Here is a 23,901-nt window from a genome sequence, read left to right as displayed (position 1 = left end):
ATCATATCTATATTTTACAAATATGGTTTCATAATTTCTATCGTAATTTCTTTGTAATTGTTGTTATATTCATGGATTATAGAATAAACGAAGACGATATGAGAAAAGTGCAAAAAAAAAAGTCCTAAACTTTTTTCTTTGTGTCGATTTAGTCCTAAATCTTTTTTTTTGGTCGCGATTCAGTTCTAAACTTTTTAAAGTTGTGCCAATTCAATCCTTTCCGGCCAATGTTAGCCGGATTTTGCTGATTGAACGCCCTCATTGGGCGACGTGGACAAAATTTAATAATATTTTTATTTGTTTATTTTTTTAAATATTAAAAATATTTTATTTTTGTTTTTCCTTCGGCCGGTCGCCAAGGTCCGGCGACCGGCCAGAGGTGACCTCCCGGCGGGCGAGCTCAACCTCGCCGGATCTCGGGCGAGGCAAGTCTCGCCCATGGCGGCGAGGGTCGACGAGGCTTGACCTGCTGTGATCCGGAGGTCGCCTCGGCGGTCGCTGGACCTCGACGACCAGCTGGAGGAAAACACAAAAATTAAAAAATTAAAAATTAAAAAAATTAAAAATTAGTAAAAGTTGTCAACGCGCCGCTAATCGGGCCACGTCGTCAACCGACATCTAGTCAACAAAATCCGACCAAAATTGGCTGGAAATGACTGAATTTGCATAACTTAAAAATGTTTAGGACTCGAATCGACACTAAAAAGGTTTAAGACTAAATCAGCACAAAGACAAAAGGTTTATAACTTTTTGGCACTTTTCCCAAGACGATATCGATTCCAGTTTATTAGTCATTCCATGTTACTCTTAACAATACAAGCTACATTTAGTGGATTCACTTATTACCAATAATGATAAAATCAGTTAGTGCCTGTTTTGCTTCTGTTTGTTTTGTTACTGCTTTGTATGTGGTCTTCCTTGTTTTCTTTCGGCTCCCTTCCACTCTTTCTGACTTGTTGTCATTATGAGTGTAAGTTTTTGGCGCCGAATCCTCTTGTATAATTTGGTTAAAGCTCAATATATTCTTACATTTTTAAAAAAATAATGATAAAATTAGTTTTTTTAAACTTGTTTTCACCATAATTAAATTCTTCTAATTCCCTTTATCTGAAATTGAATTTCCTAAAAGCATTTCCTCGAGATAAAAAAATTCTCGGCGAGATAAAGACACCCTAAGATTTTTTTTTTTCGAATTTCATATGGCAATATATGATTAGAGGAAATGGTGTGATGAAATTATTGATGAATACGAGAAATTGGAGATCATATTGTTACCACGTAAATTTTGCAGGTGAATGGGAGAACGGCGAGTCACTGTTGGATTTTATAGAGTGATCTAGTGACATTTTTTTCATTGTTTTTGATAAAATCCCTATGTTTATGGAAGTATGATTTTGAGGAACAAAGTTACCCAATGAAGAATCATGGGCGTGATTCCTTCTCGGAGCAAAGCTGGCTTATCATGGATTGTTAGTAGTCCAAGTCTTCGTAGACTTTTGACTTAGCCCCTTTAATCTTGTGATATTTCTGTCTTCTTGCACCAATCGTACGCTCTTCTGTCTTACTTTTTTCTCTCCCTTCTGAGAAAGGTAGCTAATGTTAGCGGCACGTTAAAACAAGGCATAGGGAGCTTAAGTTTACATTGTTGGTGTCTGAATCAAGATCACATCAACCAATTTCATGCAATTGATAATCTAATGATTGTATTTTGATGCAACGACAAATCACATGTATACAACACTTTTGTACTTTCCATTTAATTAAATTAGATGGTATCAATTTTTCTGTTAGCTAGACTATTTAAAGATAAAAGTATTTCTCCACAGATGGTGTTTGTTTGCAAGTACTTTTTAATTTATTTTCTAAATCAATTCTGTGATAACTAAACATTCCATGTTTCACAATAGAAAACAAAATTTCGCTAGATCCAGAGATGTAAAGATGTTCCATTTCGAAATTCATAAGCTTTTAAATCTTTTCAAGCATAAATTCAAGAGTGACCAAAAACAACATTCAAGATTGAACTTATTAATCACGATGACTTGATAAATCCAAAAACACTATTGGTAAATCATGATTTGATCATATCACTTAATGTATTGATTTTAGTATGCTTATTAAAATTACTTTTGATTAAATTTCAAATGATGAAGAGCTTGTGCTTATTGAGTAAAAATGCACATATTTTAACAACATAAAAAAAAAAATCCACCTGTTGCTAGCAGTTGTAATTAAAATACCATTTGCTATGTGAAACGTTCAATGCATGCAAATTTACAAAATTCTCATAGTAATTAACCGACCGGGGACCTCAATAGTCATTAACGGCAAAACTGTCTCGAAGAATCAGAGGAAAATTCTTGTTAGAAAGCAACGTGAAAAATGAAAATAAATAAATCAATACAGGACAGAAAAAAAGAAGATGGGGTCATTCTCACGTGGAAAAGAAGTCCCGCCAATGATTTAGCGTGTGCCTTTGGTAGTTTATATCTTTGCAGACTTGGGTCAATCAATGGTGTGATTCCTTCTCGAGCAAGCTGGTCCATCATGAACTGTTTGGTTGTCCAAGTCTTCGTAGACTTTCACTCAGGTCAATCACTGGTTTCAGTCTTCTTGCACCGCACGGCACGCTGTTCTGTCTGATTCTTTCTCTCTTTCTCAGAGTGGTGGCTAACGCTAATACGCCCTCAAGATGAGGCACATGGAGCTTAGGTTTTAGATTGCTGGCGTCCTTATCAAAGACAGTTCCAACTTTTTCATTAATTGATTTTGATGGCACGATTGATTGGTGTTTGTTTGCAATTATTTTTTCACTTTCTAAATCGATTTTATGGTGACTTAATATTTTATGTTTCACGATAAAAAACAAAATCTCGCTGGATTTGGAGACGTAAAATTATTTCATTCTGAAATTTATAAGTTCTTAAGTCTTCTCAAAGAATAAACCCGAATGTGATAAAAAATATTAAAATTAAAGTTATTAATCATGATGACTTGATGAGTTAAAGAAGACTCTTGAAAAGTATTAAATTTATTTTTCAATAACTTTAGTTTTGATTATACTCTACCAAACTTTTTTTTTTTTTTTTTTGGTGAAGACCAAACTTTTATTTTAGTAAAAATGAAACTCCAAAAGTTTCATTGCAGATTCTTTTAAAATCATACTCCTTCCATCCGAATCGAAGTTGAGTTTCCTCCGCTAGCTCAAAATTCAGGGAAGAAGAGAATGTAGGTGGGATCCATTGCCTAAACTCCTCTTCTTTTGAAAGGAAAATAAAGACTTTTGGTAAAGAGTCGGGCCTTAACTATTAAGACCTTCGTTCCTTCGTCACAGAAACGTTAAGGAACTAAAAATGGAAGATTTTTTTGAATGACTTTTCCTGAGGTCATTGAACTCAGAAGCCAAAGGTTTGAGTGAATATGCAAAGTCGTGGGCTAGTTTTGCTGCAAAATTGGTCATTTGGGATACTTCCTCGAAGCATTAATGCGGCTATTCACAAGTTATTTATGTTTCATAACGCGGAAAATTACTGAACCATGTGGTGCAGATATTTCGTATTGAGAGTCGACTTTAGGCCCCAATAATTCATTCAAAGTAGTCAACAAAAGCTGACAGCACCCCATGTGACCACTGACAGTTGACAGCACCTGTTCCATCCATCCATAATCACAACGCCCTTTTTCTTCTGCTCCACTGCACATGATATTGATTGCATTTGTCTTTTTGCCCTGCCAAAATACCCAAATCCTCATTGCGAAGATTTATTTATCTTTTTCTTTTTGGATATTAATTTTAATCATAAACAAGGCTGAGGGCCTCTCTGGGAAAATTGAGCGAACTCACTGAGTCAAGCCCCGACCCCAAATAATTCATTCAAAGTAAGTTAACAAAAGCTAACAGCACCCCATGTGACCACTGACAGTTGACAGCACCTGTTCCATCCATCCATAATCACAGCGCCCTTTTTCTTCTGCTCCACTGCACATGCTATCGATTGCATTTGTCTTTTTGCCCCTGCCAAAATACCCAAATGTCCTCATTGCGAGGATTTATTTATCTTTTTCTTTTTGGATATTGATTTTAATCATAAACAAGGCTGAGGGCCTCTCTCCAATGCTTGGAAAATTGAGCGAACCCACTGAGTCAAGCCCCGACCCCCGCGGTCATTCAACCCCAGATCTGTGGCCATGCGAGGCTAGCGGCTTCTGTTGATTACGAATTCCATGGACATAGGTTATGAGCTCTACGCAAAATGAAAAAGAGACAAAGGCGCAGAAGACAGACTCAAGCGAGCGAGTTATGGCGAGGTGTTAACTCGCCGATGGATTGACGCGCAAAGTTGAGAGCTTGCGATGGCAATGGATTAGCGGCAAATTCGACAATAGCAATCAATGGTTCCCTAAAATTTTTTAACATTTATATTCATCGCAATACTAATTATCCAATCTATTTTTATATCATCAAATCCAAAACTTGTATGATAACTAAAATAATACGTTCCATCAAAGTTTGGTCCAAGCGGACATCGAAAATCTGACACGGCAGTTTGCTTGATCAATGACGAGCTTAAAACTTCACATTTCTTCTTGCTCCAAATCCCTTCCAAAACCCTAATCTAGCCCCATGCCCTTCAAAGTTGATGAGCTGACCTCCTCAAATTGCAGGTCAGTGCATGAGGGATGTGAATGCGTCAACACCAAGAAGACCTTCAGATCTCGTTAGGGAACAAGCTGTTGATTGAACGAACTGACATTTTGACAAGGACAACATGGAGGAAGCATGTGGTGGTGGAGCCAGGGAGGAAAAATAAAATCTCGCTAGATCCGATCGTGTAAATATTTCTCATTTCAGAATTCATAAGTTCTCAAATCTTTTCGGATAGATCCAAACGTGACAAAATAAATTAAGATTGAAGTTGTTAATCATGTCATGAGTTAAAAAAAAAAAAAAAAGAACTCATGAGAAGTATCAAATTTCTTAAATTGAGATCAAAGAAAGATCAAATTTGCTTTTTGATAACTTTAGCTTTGATTATACTCCCTTAGACTTTTGTTTTAGTAAAACAACTCTCCAAAAGTCTCATTGCAAATTTTTTTAAATCAAACTCCTTCCACTCAAATTGAAATTGAGCTTTCTCCATAATAGCTCAAAAGCTCCAGGAAGAAGAGAAAACAGGTGAGAAGAGGAAAAGAAAGACTTTTTATACAGATGTGAGCCTTAACTGTCAAGACGTTTGTTCCTATATCACAGAATCTTAAGCTACTAAAAATGAAGATTTTTTGAATGACTTTTCAGTAGGTCATTGAACTTAGAAAAAGCCATAGGATTGGCTGAATGTGTAAAGAGAGTTGTGGGCCAATTTTGCTACCAAATCGATCGATAAGGATGCTTCCTAGAAGCATCACTCCAGCCCGTCAAAGTTGATAATTATTTACATTTCTTTGACACGAAAATAATTACTATGTGGTGCAAAAATTTTGGGGATGAGAATTCACTTTTACCCCAGATAAATGGACGGATTCATTCAAAGTCAAAGTCAACAAAAGTAGACATGGAACTTCCAAGCAAATTCGTCCCCTCCCCCCCAAAAAAATCCTAACCAAGGTGAACTCTAGTCAGTCCAATTTAATGGGCTAAGAAGCCTAGGCCTAAATTCACACCGAACAAAAAGCTTGGTGGAATTATTGGGCCGGATCTTCATCCAACACACTCCCCTACTGATCAATCAAATTATAAAAATCACATTTATTTCAAGGTGAACCAACCTTCGCATTTAACCTCTATAAATCCATGCTTTGTGTTGACTATTATACAAACTACTATTAAAAGAGAGTGCACAAAACTGATGTGTAAGCACATTATGGGTCAATGTAGATGGGAAAAATTATTCACGAGCGTTGTATTAGAACTTTGGGTCACTAAAAACTCCGATAAATAAGCTCACAAACCTAATGTGACCTATTTGATCCCATTTGGAATCCAACTCAATTAGCATTTCCAAATTCCCAATCAAACTTAGAAGCCTCTTCACTAACTAGCAAAAGTTTGTGAAGCCTCTCCAATGACTATAATGATTAAAAAAAAATAATTGACTCCACCTAATCTTAAGTATGAAAGTTCTCTACGTCAAATAGTGTTTTCAAAGGTGTGGCTCTTCATTATCTCGATTAATGTTTGTGGATTATCTATTACAAAAGATATAAAAAAGAGGCAAAAAGATAAGAACTTGCGGACAGCGCAAGATTATTCCATATTAAATTTTTAGACTTGGAAAAAGTTTTGCCACACATCTATTCATTTGAAATTTAATGATTTGGGTCATTATTTCAGATTTACCTAAACATTAGATAATGTTGAACCAAGTTGCAGCTGAAAACATTTCTTTAAACTGAACATGTGTTTACCTATGTAGATGATTCATCTTCTTCATGTTGCAATTTTGTTTTGGTTATTGCCGTAGAGGTGTTGCCACAAGTGTTGAGATACTTTCATACACATTGTAACAGCTAAGTTAAAGTTCTCCTATGTGAAGCATGGGCATCGACCAGTTCCAAATTCAGTAAGACGAAGCAGCAATTTATAAGGTACCTCAAATAAGTCATCACATAGTAAATTGGCAAAATAATGCACTTGGAGTTCATATAATTTGACTTGACCTCATTAGGTAAGCTAATTAGCAATTCAAAGCCATTAAAACATCTCAACCAGACCAAATTAAAACAAAGAAAATCTGAACAAGGTACTTGCAGAACCATCACTAGTCAACATGCAAAGTGAACTTAAAGAGAAGATTTACATAAACCTCTTTGTTACACATGTGCGCAACAGAATGGGAAGCACCTCTTATCAGAAAAAAAGTACTCAACTGAGCAGGTGTCCGTTATTTTTCCTTTTGCAGGAATTTGCCAAATTTGATCAAGCAACTCTATAATGTGTTGAGTTTTCGAATCTCCAGGGGTGGATGCCTATTCATTTTAATTTCTTCCACTTTGAAACATTAGAAACTTATGGATAAAGTTGCTGGAGAAGATAGACAAATTGTGCGGTGATTCCAGTCAACCAGATCACTACGATGATGTACATGAAAAGCCATTGGGTCGTCCATCTTTCGGCCCGTGACACATTCCTGACAGAGTTCAACTCTATTGAGACAAGAAAGTTGCGGAATATCTAGTGATAAGGTGGTCATCATCGAAGAGGACAACTCTAAAGACTCCAGTTTGTTTAACCTACCAATCCACCGGGGATAGAATCTTCCACAATCTTTTCAAGTTCCTAGTCAACTGGGGGAAGAGTTTTGGCTTTCCCAGGACAAATCTCTCAAGCTTTTCAAGTTGGAGAGACCAGAAATGCCATCATCAACTCGGTATGAATATTGTAGACATATAAGACTTTCTGGGAGTTGGTTATCGCAGCACAAGTCAATTTCAAGATCTTACAAGATGAATATCTCCAAGATATCATTGGAATTTCTATTAGCAAATTTTCTCTAAGCTCTGCATCTTCTAGCCTTTCCAGCTTCCATACTGCGCACATCTAAATGCTACAGCCCGTGACCTACCATTTCATCTGCAAGTATTCCGTTAATGCCATTCTCATACAATCTTACGAGCCAATTCAATCCAGCAAGCTGGTAATCCCTCGTCTTCCCTCATACACCTGTAAAAAAGCATATAAATGGAACTTAAGAAAGCAGTTAACTTATATTTGCTGGAGATATCCTGTTGGCAAGATAATTGCATAAATCAGAGCAAAACAGAATCTCTCTGGAGCAAGACAACAATACAATAAAGGGTGTCCCCAGTGCATGAGGTTCCCGCCTAGACAAGGGCCAGGAAGGGATGTCAAAAACCTCTACTTTGTCAACACCAAAGTAAGTACTTGGAGTACTATAATTGATAGTGATAAGGAATCGTGTCAACACCAAGAACAATTACAATCCCACATTACCTAGCGTTCTGAAATTGCAGCAAACATTACAGCTTCTACAAGTCAAAGCAGGGGTACAGGAGAGATATAAGCAGCAAAGACTCTCCTTTCAATCAAACGAGAGAGAGAGAGAGAGAGAGAGAGAGAGAGAGACAGAGACAGAGAGATTACAAGAGGGTTGTGTCACCAGCTGCCTGTTTCCTGTACCAGACAAGCCATCTTCTTCCTCCTTAAGACATTCTTCATCCTCTTCCTCTTCAGTTATTTTAGATTCATGATGACCCCTACACGTTAAGCAAAGAAAAACGTCACTGAACAAACACGAATGCTGAACACAGAAATGGTCTGGGAAATGATGACTTGAACTTCACAAACATGTTTTCTCCACTTTTAAGCATGAGCAGAAGTTTCTTTGTCCACTGGGAGAGAACAATCAATATAAGGTCACAATTGAACATCGTTCATTTGCATAAATGTTAGCAAATCTAAATTCCCTTTGAATATGGAACCTTAACACCAAGAACTGACAGTCTAGCCAGGGTTAGACCACTGGACCATAGCCACCTTTAGTCTAAAGATTTCCAGCATTAGGCAATTACTAATATATAGCAAAAGGTCCGTCAAGGATCAAACAAAGCTTTCAGTCCCAATTAAGCAACTATGAAGTATGAAGAAAGTTAGGACCAATACAGAAATCGTTCAGCAGGATGTCAAAAGCAACATATGTATGAGAGATCATATCTGCAATGCACAAAATACAGAGGGAATTGTCATTGGCAATGGTACCTTCCTTTGATTTTCTGTGAAGCAAACTGGTTCCCTTTGGCAAAATGAGCAAAAATCTAAGTTTGCTGCAGGAGATACTTCAACCGTCCTTTTCCCTTATTATTCTTGAAAAATTATTTCAAAAACAAGAAAATTTTAATCGATACACGAACTCGAAATAATGCAAGAAAGAGTCATTTTTAGAATGGAAAGGCATCATATCAGCGTCAATAGCAGCATCTCGCTGATCCAATATTTCCTGAATCTTCTGCTTCTTCAACTTTTGCATTTCACGAAGCCTGGCCTTCTCACACTTGCTAACTTCTGTTTCACCATTATCTTCCTGTGGAATGAATGGGGAAAAAGAATGCAAAAATAAATAAGCAGTGGCAACGCTTCTGATCCTCACTGAGTCATACTTACAAGTATCTAACAACATTTCAGACGTATGGAAGCACTTGCCAACTTAATAATTCATGTGTATGTAAAGACAGAAGCAGGGCAAGATAAACGAGCTCTGTTCACCATCGTTTCCCACTCTGTATATGGTGAGAGGTGGTTGATGAAGCTTTCAATCACAACTTCACAAGGAAATGTTGGAATAAGAGGGGAAAACCCGAGTCATCAGTTTTGAATATAAGAAAAATGAAAAGTTGCAGCTCTGCTCGAGTACTCTAGCCATGGAGATGCAAAACCAACCAACCAACCAACCAACCAGAAAGAAAAAAGAAAAAAAAACAGAAATCCCTCTCAAAGGCATAGTTTTTGGCATGCACTATATGAAGGTTGAACACCATGCCTACACTACGAGCGAGACGCTCTCAACTTCCGCTCTTCTTCATCCAACCGAAAGTACGCCAGAAAATAGTAAACCCTGAACGAAGAGCAAGAAACAAGTTCACCTCGAAATGCTTTTAATTATTGTACCAATTGAACCTCGCAGAACATGTATCTATACGTATATACGTTTGTATTACTAGTCTTGATCCTGCGCAATACACCAGTAAAGCGGAGGATCAATACAGCAAGCACCAATCTGCAGAAACGAATGCATGTAAAAGAATCACGAGAGACCAGTAGAACAGCAGCTTGTCTCGAGGATCTAACTCAACATCCTCGGCCAAAATCTAACGCTCATTCTAAAACTTCGTAAAAACTCGCATTCAAACACGAAGCACCACATCCACTTCCTAGCGCAAAACACCAGAAGGGCCCACAACCGCACAGAACCCAGCAAACCCTAGCAAGCAAACGAGAGATCCGGCGCCAAAATTCCCAACTAATCCAGTAAAAGAACAACAGGCGCAGCCAAGCAACCGAACCTCATCGTCCTCCTCCTCCTCCTTGGCCTCGCCATTCTCGTCGGCATCGTCGGCGGCGGCGGGCGAGGCGTCGTCCTCGTCGGCGGAGCTGGCGGAGAGGGCGACGGCCTCGAGCTCCTCCTCGTCCTCCTCGTTGACCGGCTCGTCGAGCTGCGGCTGCTCCTCCTCGTCGGACCCGTCCGACAGGGCCTCGTCGGACGATGCCTGATGCTTCGAGGGCCTCGCCATGGCGATCGGTGCTGAAGGCCTGTCTCCGGCGGAGATCGGCGGATCGATCGAGGTCGTCACTGTTCGCTGTAGAGAGAGAAAGAGAGAGGCCGAATCGGAATCCGAAGCGACGATCGGAAGTAAAGAGGGGACGGACGCGGAGGAGCGGGTCGTTCGATCAGAGTCGGTGTCCGAAAATGGAGGAAGCGAGGAGGGGGAGGAAGGTTTGCGCTTTTTCGTAATTTTGTTTTAAATAGTTCCTTCGCTTTAATTGTGATTTTTTTAATTATTGATTGGGTTTTTTTTTTTTTCTTTATTCGGTTTCGTTTTATGCGACCGGGTGCGAAAATTTCCCGCCAGTCAGAGTTGGGGGGGAAATGTAATTTCATTTCCCCCCGCGGGAATTAAAGCCAGCCAGCGCTGGCCAGCGCGCGGGATAGACCCGCGGCTCGAGGATCAGCGGGGTGGTTCGGCCTCGCCTCGCTGCCGTGACGGGTCACGAAAAAAAGAAGGATGATTACTGTGCTACAATTACTCATTCTTGATATTATTATAAGTGTTTGGTTAGAGAAATACATTGTCAACCTATTAATTTACCTTCGCGGGTTCATAAATTCAAGCCATATCGAGAATGAATTTCCAATTAGTTAGAATCACGAGCACCTATGACCTCCTTCCAAACTTGCATCATGTTAAGAGGATTTTATAATGATGGACTCGTACACATATTTATCTCTACTACATATAAAGGAAATGATTTGGTGCCTAATTGATCATTTTGCTCTTCACAATGAACATCACCTTTTTTCTTAACTTCCACTCGTTGTTTTGTGTACTAATTTCACTGTAGATTTATAAATATTCCATTGCCAATATAAATTTGTTGCCAATATAAATTTGTGAGAGCCACCGAAAATGATGCGCACTTCATATTAATGTTCTTATTTATATTATTAGCGTGAGCTAAAAGTAAAATAAAAAATAAAAATCCATTCACAATCTTTGTCCTCTTAAAATGTACACTTGCAACCTTTTGTTTGAGATTAGAAACTCATTGTATTTCATATTCTTTTTATATGTAAAGTATTCAATCCCATTGTTTGTATGACTCATGCATTCCATGGAGCAGCTATAAGACGACAATGCTATGATATTTAAGGCAGTGATTAGTTTTAAATGTGCTCACATTATAAATAGTCGTATATTTTAGCAAAGGAACTAAGCTCGAAATTATAAAAGTATATTTATTTTAAAAAATAAAAATAGTTAATATCGCAAAAAATCCAAAATTGATACACGGGTAACAAATTTATCTTGAATTAATTTTTTAACCATAAAAAATCCCAAACAGATATATTTTTGACAAACTTACTACGAAAAACTTCAATCTAGTATATTTGTGACGAATTTACTTTTTGTTAATTTCTATTTAATTGGATTAGTACCATGACAACTATGATAAATGGAATGTAAAACTCATAAATTTGTACATATGTCAACTGTCATCAAACTCGACAATTTAACAGTAAAATCGAACGTAAACTAACGAAAGGTAAATTAATACATCCATCGACTGACCTAAGCTTAGAACCAGGGATAATTGGGTCAGTTTCTATAAATATGCCTTCCCACAATAGGCGAACCTCCAGTTTAAACCCTTCAGAGATAGCCTTTTAGTAACAAACTACTTAGAAATTTAGTTCGGAGCCTAGAGACATTCAAGGATGCCATGATGATAGCATTTCTAACTATTTGAGTTGTATTTCTGAAAGGATTCTACCAGACTAGAGAAGAAGAAAAAATGTTTAGAAAGACATTAAGAGTTTTCATAAACACTAACTTTATTTCAGGGGACTTTGCCCAACATATTACATCCTCCTTACCTTCTATAGGCATTAAGAGGTCACCAACAAACAAGGACCAAGTTCATGGGTCCTAAAACAAACAGAGGCTCCGGAAAATTCGGTCGAGAATTATTCTAGGTGATATGAACAGTGATTTCCCTAGTCTATTGCTACAGTGACTTGCTACAACCAACGATCTCTTCCGTCTTGGGCATTGTAGTTATAATTTGAGTCGTCAGGACTACGCATTTCTGCAAGAAGATGTTTTTTGTATTTCTATTCAAGTTCTGCAAGTCAAATATCAAAGGAGCTTGGGATGATTTGTGATCTTCGAGTATCCCTCATGTTTGTGTCGATTGATGAAGATGCCTTTTCATGAGTCCTGGAGGATCCTGGGGTGTCGGCAAGCGGGTTTGGTTGAGGCCAATTGAATGGTTGAGCATAGTAAGATGTGTTCATCCCTAGGGATAAGGACATATGTTCTTGATCATAGGGGTCTTGAAAGAGAGGGCCCCTATTGGGCATAGGGGTCCTAAGATGATTGTGCAGAGTTATTTGTATCTATCATTTCTTGTTCATGTGATGGAGATGTCCTTGCCTGCTTGAATTCTCTGAATGCTTCTTTGGCTTCTAATGCAAGGTCATCATGGTCCCATGCAGTGGGTATGGTGTAATTCCATATGTCTTCAGGGATGATCTTATTTTCCCGGTATAAGACTTTCTAAAGTTCTCGGTATTAATGTTCACAACAACCAATAGAGCCTGGAAAGGACTTGTAAATACAGGCTTCCTTAAGATGCGACTGAGGTTTATAGGATGTAGTTCCCATATTTTGTGGAGCATTGGCAATGGTGCCATTGTTTCGTACAAAAGCCCATGGTCGTTGAAGAAACATAATGGTGTGGATTTTCGAGTCTGGTCGGATAATTCTTAGCTCTTGCTGTAGAACGTACTTCTAATGAGTGGGAGAATAGAACCAATTGAGGAAAACCAAAATGTTTCTATCACTTTCCTTTTCAATATTTTGGTCGAGCCCTAATATCCTGGTTAGATTAACAGTGAACCTTCTTATTGGAATCTCAATAACTATTAAGTACTTATTGGTTAAGTACCATAACAACCATCGGAGTTGATCAATGAAGCCATATTCCTTCCGAATTAGAGGGTGTATGAACGAATAGTTGGAATTTAATCCAAAGGGGTAAAGGATCGAACCTTCATGGAGTCTGAATAGCTCTGTGTGACATTGCCACATAAGGTTTTCCAGATTTTCAGTGAGATTGTCATTATGGATTTGTTCAACAATCTCTTGGGGGTATTGCCGATTTGGCTAATCTCGTATGCTTTCGATCTTATACTTTTCGCTATGGTGAAAAGTATGGAAAACATGTTTCAAAATGTACATGTTGATTTATGCTGGTGTCTTTAGTTTTGACTAGGAAATTAGCAATCACATTCTTTTTTCTAGCAATATGTTTGGTTTCAAAATAATATTTTAAAAACCATTCAACTCATCAAAGTAGTTGAGAATGCGGAATCTGCTTCAATTTGAACTTGGTCATCTGGAGGAAAGATGTCATGTCCAGTTCTACTAAGAAATGATAGCTGATAAGATGAAACTTGAACTTTTTTATTTCATTTTTTATTGCCAATATTTCTTTGAAAGTAGAATGATAATGCATTTCGGCCTAGGAGAATTTTTCGCTTTTGTAAGCACACGTGTCACTTACCATCAGTTTTTTCGAATAGGATGGCTACCCAGTATTCATCACTGGCATTAGTCTGAAGACTTCTCTTTCTTGTTGATAGGATTTGTAACGGAGGAAGAGTTTGCATGATCTCCTTAAGTTTAGTGACTGCTTTAGTCTGGAATTTTCCCCACGGGGGAGGATTCCTCTTCGGCACTGATTGTAGTGGGATCAATAATTTTGCAATGTTGTGAACAAAGTCTTTGAGATAATTAATTATCCCAAGAAATTACTGAACTTGCTTTGTCGTAAAAAAAATTTCTTGAAACTTTAGTAATTTCTTAGCAATGTGGCCCTAGATAGTATGTTCCTTTGTTAAGGTGCATACCAAGAAATTAGATTTTTGTTTAGACAATATTCATCTTTCTTTGAGAAAGCATAATCCCATGCTCATTTACAATGTCTGCAAACTGTTGAAGAAGTTGGTAGTGGAATTTTTCATCAGGGATGTAGAGCAAGAATGTATACTACTGCGTTTGACAAAATTGGTTGGAAAATTCAACACATGGCCTTTTGGAATAATGATGGAGCCACCTTTAGGCCAAAAGGAAGAACATTCCATTGAAAATGCTAGTTCGGAATACAAAATCCTGTTTTGGGCCTGTCTTTAAGATGAATGCCTAATTGCCAAAATTCGGCCTTAAGATCTAATTTGGAATAGATGTTGGCTTTGGATAATCCAGTAAAATGAGAATTTCTTGATAGCAGAGAGAATTTATCATCTTGAAGGAAAATGTTAAGAGGTTGATAGTTTATTACCAGTTGCATCTTTCCTCTGTTTTGCTCAACACGTTTATTAACATAAAAACTTCACAGGCCCATTAAGAATTTGAAATTTCAATAAGGTCTTGTTGTAGCAGTTTTGAGCATTCATTTTGAATAGAAACCAGGTGTTTTGGCTTTATTTTCATGTGATTCGCCTTGGTCGGATTTATGTCGTTAATTTTTTTTAAAGGAAGGCGAACAAAGAATTCCGGATTTTTCCACAAAGGATGAGGACATTTTTGAGAAAATTCAGAATGGGGATTCTAAACAATATTATAACAACTTTTGCATGATTGGATCTAATAGACTCATTTTGATGGAAAAAAGTCTTTGGATATTGATGAATTTAGAAAATTGATCCTTATACTCAATACATTTTTCATGAATGATATGGAGTTGAGAAATTTGAGTCATAATGTCCCAGCCATTGATTAAATCTTTATATGAGAGACTAGATCCGAAAATCTTTATAGTCATGGAACATTGGGGGAAAAATAAACAGTTACTAAGGTGGTTCTTACATTCGTAGAAAAAGTATGCCTAAGACTGAATTGAAATATCGAAATAGGAAGTCCAATATTCTTCAAGAAAAACTTTAGTGTATAGAATTGAAGAACTCGCACCAGTATCTATGAAAGTGATAACTGTGATGGGTTTAGTAAACTTCAAGATGAAGATTTTTACAGGAAAATATGAACAACAGGTCTGGTTTGAAAATATGCTAGGGTCATATTCGGAGGAAGTGAGAGATAAATGAAAAAGATCTTTAGAATCTGAGTCGTGTTGATACCTAATTTAATTCTTCAAATACATAATTTTAAAAAACAAAAAGGGGGGGCGAGAGAGGCCAGGTCGGTTCGAATCGGACCTTGGCCCGGCCCACCTCTCTTCCTTTTCCCCCTACGTTGGGCTCGGGCCCTTTTCTTCAATTTTTCTTTTCTCCAGCGGCCCAAGCCATTCTCCCTTCGGCCCGGCCCGCACCCTAGTTGTGACATCCCGAAATTTGGCCCCTGATTCGGATATATGAAATGATTGTTTTGTCGACGCGCTTATGGTTATTTTACCAGGAGCTGGCCACTCACGAGTTAACTAATCTATTAGGTGAGGCCATTAAAAGATATAAAAGCAATGGACTAGAGAATTTGATCAGAAACCGACCGCTCAACCATAATAATCGGTAAGGGTTAATACGACACCGTTATAAATCGATTAGCAAACGGATACAAGTCGATTCGACGGAAATACGTAGTTGGATTGCGGGTGATTTCGCACGATTGCGATATTCGCGTCGAACGACAGTAACTCGATTTTCTATCGATATAATATTCAGGATACGTAATTGAACTCTTGCGATTTTATGACAATTAAGAGTCATCTATGATTTGAAGATGCATAAACGTGGATCGAAAATTATCGACCATGGGTCAAACGTGTTGAAATTCCTAAAAGTTACTTGATAGGTTAAGTCATACTAAAGTCACGTTTAAATTCGATTTCGAGAATCGGACGTTCGTGCGTGTCACGATTCATTTATTGGACATCGTCTCATCTTTCAGCGAATTTTCGTCGAGTCCGGAATTTTGCGGAAAAAAACGGTTTTTGGACAAAAAGAAAAAGAAAAGTGAAATTCGGATGGGATGAGAATTGGGTTATTTGCTGCCCAAAAAGGCTTTATTTGTGAGAAATAAGAGGAATTTTGTAATTGGTTGGGCACTTAACTTTGGGGCATGAAGACTTTGAGGCTTAGGTGATGATGGGCTTGATATTGTGCAAAGTTTCTCATTGGTTGTGCCTTTGAATTCGTTGTTCTCTCTTTCTCCCATTTCCCTCCTCTCACGCATGTTCATTTCCCCCTTGCTATTGACCTCACTCCTTCTGCCATTCCCCTTCTTCTTCCCCATGTCTTCTCTCTTTTACTTGGTTCTGCTCTTTTCATTTTCTTTGTTGTCGCAAGTCTCCAGCGACTTCAACATCTCATCACCGTTCACTCATTTCCCCATGCCAGCTTCACCACCATCTCATCTCCATCTCACACGCCCACCATCCTGTACCCACCCTCATGCCTCCATATCCAACAGCTTCATCACCGCCTCACCAACACCAACAACTCCACAGTAACCACCACTAGCTCACCCGTCAAGCACCCTCACGCCACCATAGCACCACTGCTGCTCAGCAGCACCTTCATCGACCAGCCTAAGCAGTCGAGTCCCCCACCTTGGCCGAGAGCTTGAGGGGCTGACACTGCCACTGTTGAGCCTCCGTTCGAGCCGCGGTTGTCTCGAGTTTTCGTCGCCGTCGCATCACCATCGCCGCGAGCCCGCCGCCATCGAAAATCGTGAGTTAACTCCTTAATCTTTGATTAGGCCGTTAATTGCGCTTAGGGGGTGTTTAGATTAGTGCTAACTATGGTTAGATTAGTATTGATGAGGATTAGTCCTAGTTAATTTGAGATTAGTGTTAACTAATCATGGTTAGGTTAGTCAACCTTGGTTAGGTTAGTTGACTATGGTTAAGTTAATTAATCATGGTTATGTTAGCTTAATTAATTGCAATTTACTTAATTAATCATAATTGGCATAATTAGTGATGGATTAGCCGTTTCATAGAATTTTACGCTTGTTTTCTTGGATGCAATTATGCGTGAATTTGAGTGTTGCACGTGCAATATTATGTGATTGGTTGTTTTATGATAATTATCCATTATTATTGCAGAAGATAGTTTTATGGGCATTTAAATAGAAAGGAAAATTTAGGTGTCGGGTTTGGATACCAAAACTTATTTGCTCAATAAAACAATGAAGTTTTAAACTAGATGCGTGCAAAGTTTGACGGATTACTTTTGAGTACTGAGCATCTACGAATTTATTTTGGAAAGTTTTGAATAGAAAAAAAAGAGTTGCAAGGTTTATTATTTGAAAAGGAATTTTGGTGTTTTGGGCTAATTGACGGAAGATAAGAAATGGATTTGATTGATGACGTGCTTGTACGGTCACTTAATGGAACCCGTCCTAATGTGTTTACGCGGGATGATGTTTGATTAAATTCGGATGCCCCCACGTCAACGGGATGCCAAGTCATGGTTGAGGCCGGACTGATACTCCTTTATGGAATGCCGTCTAGGCGGAGTATCCTAAACATTGCCGTATTCAATGGGGCGGGACGATGCTTGGTTACGCCAGATGACCGCCGACTTTTGAGTTGGCCATGGCCGAGGGGTTGTAATAATCAGAACACACCTGAATGGTTATGATACTTTGCGCTTGATTATGGAGCGAAATTGTTAGGCATTGTATGGGACGTACTATAACGGTTTTATCTTATAATTGGGACCCATGTGAATGTTTGGAGAGTGAGAACTTTGTGTTTCGATTATTAATTACACTTTTTGTATTTATAATGGCATATGTGATGTACTAATATGTAGGGACGTGCCGAGGCGAGGTGAGTTTGTATGGTGCGTGCTTAGGTTGCCTTCAAGGCGAGTTGCGTCCTAATCGGGGCTTAAGGTTTCGGATCGCTGAGATTTATCTCACCCCGTCGTGGTTAAACATTTTTCAGGGGGCGTAGCGTGGAGATCTGCTGAGTGAGGATGTGGTGGGCACGAGATGTGACACCTTTTGGCTGGCCTTGCCGTTAATGAAGTTTATGTTAACCCTAGTCCTTGAAGGTTTTTGAGAGGGTTGATCGGAAGTGGCTGTGGAAAGGCTTGTAAGTATAAACTTCTTATGGTTAATAGTTGATAAATGAATACGTTGTTTTCGGTAATGTTTGTCGTGTTTTACTATCCCTATGTTTCTTTGTTGGCCAATGGTTTATTTAATTTGCTTCTACATGTGCTTAATTGAAAGATAAAAAGAATGGGCTGGCAACGCGTCTTGAAACTTCGCATTTTTAAGCGACCGTCGAGGGATGTGTGCGTACCCGGGGTTCGGGGCGTGACATCCCCGCCCGAAGTGGTATCAGAGCCTGATCAAGGTTTGGAGTGATAAGGTGCAATGGGTGGTGGGATAGTTAGCTAAGAAAGACATTTTCCTTACGCTGATGCTTGTGATTGATTGATTGTTTTATGTGGGTCGCTAAGATTTCTAATTCTGTGTTAGAATTGGAAAGTAGGTTTCTGTAAAGATTATGCAATATGAGTGATTCTAAGCAGAGGACTCCTCGAAATAGGATAGTTTCGATTGGTACTCGAGAAAGGACGCCGACCAAGATTAGTACCCTAGGTAGAGCGCCAGCTCAAGCTAGTGCGAGAGAAGGAGTACCGCCTCAGGCTGGTATTGGGGTGGGAGCACCAGGCGATCATAGGTTGGATGGGAGCGTTCAAGCGCTAGAGACTTTGGGGAATATAATGGGTCAGCATGCTCGAAACCAAGATGCCGCTCTGCCGCCGCCATTCTTGCTGCCAATGCTGTTGCTACTGTTGCCGCTGCACCTGCTTAAGTCCCACCAGGAAATGGGAATGGTGAACGGTTGATGCATAAATTGATGGAGCAGTTATTGAAGCTAAAGCCTCCAAGGTTCAAAGGAGCAGGTGATCTTGAGGCTGCGACGTTCTGGATCCGAGAACTAGAGAAATTTTTCGCACTGCTGAGGTGCTCTGAAGAAGACAAGGTAGTCTTGGCCATCTACTAGTTGCAAGGTAATGCAAGTACTTGGTGGAAAGCTACCAAAGGGAGAGTGTTTCCTAAAGGTACGGTTCCGGAGTGGAATGCCTTCGTGGATGTCTTTTACGGAAAATACCTTTCAGATTGTGCAAGAGAGCAGAAAATGGCCGAGTTTCAACGTCTCCATCAGAGTCAAATGTCAGTGGACCAATACAAGGCGAAGTTTGCAAAGTTGTCCAAGTATGCACTGAGGCTGATTGAAGACCCGATGGACAAGGCAAGGAGGTTCAGAGATGGTTTGAGGCCAGAGATCAAGGATCCGCTAATACCGTTATATCTTAAGGACTATGATGAGCTGTACAAGATGGCCCAATTGATAAAGAGGAACTTGAACGAGCGAGCCGCCGTATCTGGGTCGCGGTTCGTGACCAACAGAGATAACAATCGGTTCGGGAAAAAGGCCGATAATAGGAGGAAGGTGTTCCATTCCTCCCAACTGAAAGGGTGGGATTGGAAAGCTGCCACCAAACCCAAACGTTGTGTGCCAATTTTGTGGAAGGAAGCATGGATCAACCCCGTGTTTTTGTAAGACGGGAGCTTGTTACGGATGTGACCAGTATGGCCACTAGATAAAGAACTGTTCGTGCAGTCCCATGGGAGCACAGACGCCACTGCCACCAATAGGACAACCAAGAGGAAGTGCATCATAGAACACACATCAGGGCATTTTGAATAGGCCTCCGATGCAGGGTATGGTGTATGTTGTCACCCAAAGGGAGGCGGAGGACCCATAAGACGTGATTACAGGTACGGTCTCACTAAACGACCATGTTGCTTATGCTTTATTTGATTTTGGAGTTACCCATTTATTTATTGCTGATCAATACGTTAAGTTAGTAGGATAAAGTCTAGAACCGTTGGGAATAGTCATTAGTATATCCACCCTGTTAAAGGATAAAGTATTATCTACGATAGGGTGTCCTTGTTGTAAGTTAGTGATTGGTAAGTGAGAGGAAATGATAGATTTGATTGTGATGGCCATGTTTGACTTTGATGTAATGATTGGTGTGGATTGACTCACAAAGTAACGAGCTACTGTAGACTGTTATTGTAAATCAATTCAGTTTAACCCGTTAGCGGGTGAAAGTTTCGAGTTCATTGGAAGTCGAGGAGGACCCTCGATTACCATAATCTCGTCGCTTGAGGCAACCCGATTGTTAGATGTGGGTTGCCAAGGGTATTTGGCAACCGTAGTGAATACATCAGTTGAGGAGTTGAAGATGGAGAACATCGCCGTGGTGCAGGAGTTTTCTGACATGTTTCCTAAGGAATTTCCTGGTTTGGCCTTAGAAAGGGAGATCGAGTTTGTGATTGAGTTGGCCCTTGGGACGGAGCCAATTTCCAAAGCTCCTTACCATATGGCGCTATCAGAGTTGAAGGAACTTAAGGTGCATATGCATGAGTTGTTGACAAAGGATTTATACATCCTAGTGTATCGCATTGGAGAGCACCAGTTCTGTTTGTAAGGAAGAAGGATGGTTCGTTGCGCCTTTGCATCAATTATCGGCAATTCAACTAGGTAACGATTAAGAACAAGTATCCATTACCAAGGATTGATGACCCGTTTGACCAGTTATAGGGAGCATCGATATTTTCTAAGATTGACCTAAGAACAGGTTACCATCAATTGAGGATTAAGAAGGAAGACATACCGAAGATAGCTTTTCGTACGCGTTATAGTCATTATGAGTTCACCATAATGCCGTTCGGTTTGACCAACGCCCCAACTGCTTTCATGGATTTGATGAATCGAATGTTCAAGGAGCATTTAGACCAGTTTGTGATTGTGTTTATCGACGACATCTTGGTGTACTCGGGAAGTCTAGAGGAGCATGAAAGACACTTAAGGATGATACTTCAGACCTTGCGAGAACATGGGTTGTACGCCAAGTTCAGTAAGTGCAAGTTTTGGCTAACTCGCGTAACTTTCTTAGGTCACGTGATTTCCGGCGAAGGGATTTTCGTGGACCTAACCAAGATTGAAGTCATGATGAACTGGCTGAGACCAACGACAGTGACCGAGGTTCAAAGTTTCTTGGGATTGGCAAGCTATTATAGACGATTCATGAAAAGATTCTCTACGATAGCCATGCCTCTGACTCGATTGCTGAAGCAGGAAGAGAAATTTGAATGGACAGATAAGTGCGAGCGTAGTTTCCAAGAGCTCAAGCAGAAGTTGACTACCGCACCCGTGCTGACGATTCCGTCTGGCCCTAGAGGATATGAGATTTATAGCGATGCGTCATACAGAGGACTGGGCCGCGTTCTAATGCAACATGGGAGAGTTGTTGCATACACGTCCCGTCAGTTGAGGCCTCATGAGTTGAATTATATGCATGACCTGGAACTCGCAGCAATCATCTTTGCTTTGAAGATTTGGAGATATTACTTATGCGGAGAAAAGTTCCAGATCTTTACGGACCACTAGAGCTTAAAGTATTTATTCTCTCAGAAAGAATTGAACATGAGACGGTGTCGTTGGATGGAGCTTCTCAGGGATTACGACTGTGACATCTTATATCATCTTGGAAAAGCCAATAAGGTCACGAATGCATTAAGTCGGAAGTCATCAATTACGCAGATGATGGTTTAGGAGTGGATCCTACGCGAAGGAGTTTGAGATTCGGATTTCAAGTTCGAGGTAGGCCACCTTTCAAGTCTTATGGCTACTCTCAAAATTGAACCGGAAGTGCAGATAATAATTAAGATGTTATAGTTGACAGACCTTGAAATCCAGAAAACTCTACATGAGGATGCGGAAAAGAGGAAAGCTGACTTTCAAGTTACTGAGGACGGAACACTAAAGTTTCGTTGGCGATTGTGTGTACTTGACGATGCGGAGCTTAAGGAGGAAATCTTGTCAGAAGCCCAACGTAGTAGTTATAGCATTCATCCAGGCAGTATGAAGATGTATCAGAATCTGCGTCAACACTATTGATGGACCAGTATAAAGGCGGATATTGCCAGACATGTTGCCAAGTGTCTGACTTGTCAGCAAGTGAAAGCATAGCATTGCAAGCTTGGAGGAATTTTTCAACCTCTCAAAATTCTCAAGTGAAAATGGGAACATATCACGATGGATTTTGTGATGGGATTACCGAGGAGTCAGTGAGGTAACGATTCCATATGGGCTGTAGTCGACAAATTGATGAAGTCCGCTCACTTCATCACTGTACGAAAGGACTTTACATTAGACATATATGCTAAATTGTACGTGCGACAAATAGTTCGTCTTCATGGAGTGCCAGTGACGATCACGTCAAATTGAGACCTTAAGTTCACGAAAGCTTTTTGGAAAAGTTTACAAATTGCAGTATAGCACGACCTATTATCTGCAGACGAATGGCCAGTCTGAGAGGACTATTCAAACCTTGATGACATGCTGCGAGCTTGCGTATTGGACTTCAAAGGAAGCTAGGAGGAATGGCTTCATTTAGCTGAGTTCGCCTACAACAACAGCTATCAGCAGAGTATCAAAATCGCACCATTTAAAGCGTTATATGGCAGGACTTGCAGAACTCCTGTCTGTTGGGACGAAGTCGAAGAACGTAAGATTACGGGCCCTGAGTTGGTTCAGCAGTCAGTCAACACCGTCAAAGTCATTCAAGATAGACTCAAGACCACCCAAAGTTGTCAAAAGAGTTATGCAGATAGACTCAAGACCACCCATTGGAGTTTTAAGTAGGTGAACACATATTTGTCAAAGTATCACTGATGAGGGGTACTTCGCGCTTTGGCAAGAAAGGGAAGTTGAGTTCGAGGTACGTCGGTCCCTTTGAAATTTTGGAGCGAATCAGGACTTTGGCGTATCGTCTCGCGTTGTCACCAAGACTTGCTCAAGTGCATAACGTCTTCCACATGTCAATATTGAGAAAGTATGAACCTAATCTAACCCACGTGCTGAATTTCGAGGAAATAGACGTGGACGAGAAAGTGTCGTACGTGGAGAGACTGATTTAGATAGTGGATCGGAAATAGCAAGTGCTACGCAACAAGATGATCCCCTTGGTTAAAGTGGTTTGGCAACACCACGGAACAGAGGGAGACACATGGGAAAGCGAAGAATCAATGAGATGTCAATACCCCCACCTTTTTGTGGGAAGATTGTAATGGTTTAAATTTCGATGACGAAATTTTTATAAGAGGAGAAGAGTTGTGACATCCCGAAATTTGGCCCCTAATTTGGATATACGAAATGGTTGTTTCGTCAATGCACTTATAGTTATTTTACTCGGAGTTGGTCATTCACAAGTTAACTAATTTATTAGGTGAAGCCATTAAAGGATATAAATACGACAAACTAGAGAATTCGATTAGAAGCTGACTGTTCAACCATAATAATCGGCAAGGGTCAATACGACATTGTTATAAATCGATTAGCAAACGGATACAAGTTGATTCAATGGAAGTACGTAGTTGAATTGCAGGTGGTTCTGCACGATTGCGGTATTCACGTCAAACGACAGTAACCTGATTAAGCCGATTTTCTATCGATATTATACTCAGGATACGTAATTGAACCCTCATGATTTTATGACAATTGAGAGTCGTCTACGATTCGGAGATGCATAAACGTGGATCGAAAATTATCAATCACGGATCAAACGTGCTGAAATCCCTAAAAGCTACCCGATAGGTTAAGTCGTACTAAAG

The 23,901-nt window shown here is 39.7% G+C and overlaps 1 protein-coding gene across 2 annotated transcripts in view; it reads right to left on the bottom strand.

Annotated features, from left to right (window-relative positions):
* Positions 1-23,901, bottom strand: part of LOC104438252 (ISWI chromatin-remodeling complex ATPase CHR11-like) — a 133,762-nt gene that overhangs the window by 35,372 nt on the left and 74,489 nt on the right. The window contains exon 1 of one of the 2 annotated variants that reach the window (XR_005545910.1): positions 10,018-10,052. Coding sequence is in view for 1 of the 2 variants with exons in the window: in XM_039300841.1 (XP_039156775.1) it covers positions 8,102-8,214 (113 nt within the window). In the remaining variant the exon portion in view is untranslated. Of the gene's footprint in view, positions 1-8,101; positions 8,215-10,017; positions 10,053-23,901 lie in introns of those variants that run through there. The other variant, XM_039300841.1, reaches the window with a different exon arrangement.

The sequence above is a fragment of the Eucalyptus grandis genome, chromosome 8 (genome assembly GCF_016545825.1).
Source record: "Eucalyptus grandis isolate ANBG69807.140 chromosome 8, ASM1654582v1, whole genome shotgun sequence".
Taxonomy (NCBI): domain Eukaryota; kingdom Viridiplantae; phylum Streptophyta; class Magnoliopsida; order Myrtales; family Myrtaceae; genus Eucalyptus; species Eucalyptus grandis.
This window is presented reverse-complemented; position numbering and strand designations above follow the sequence as displayed.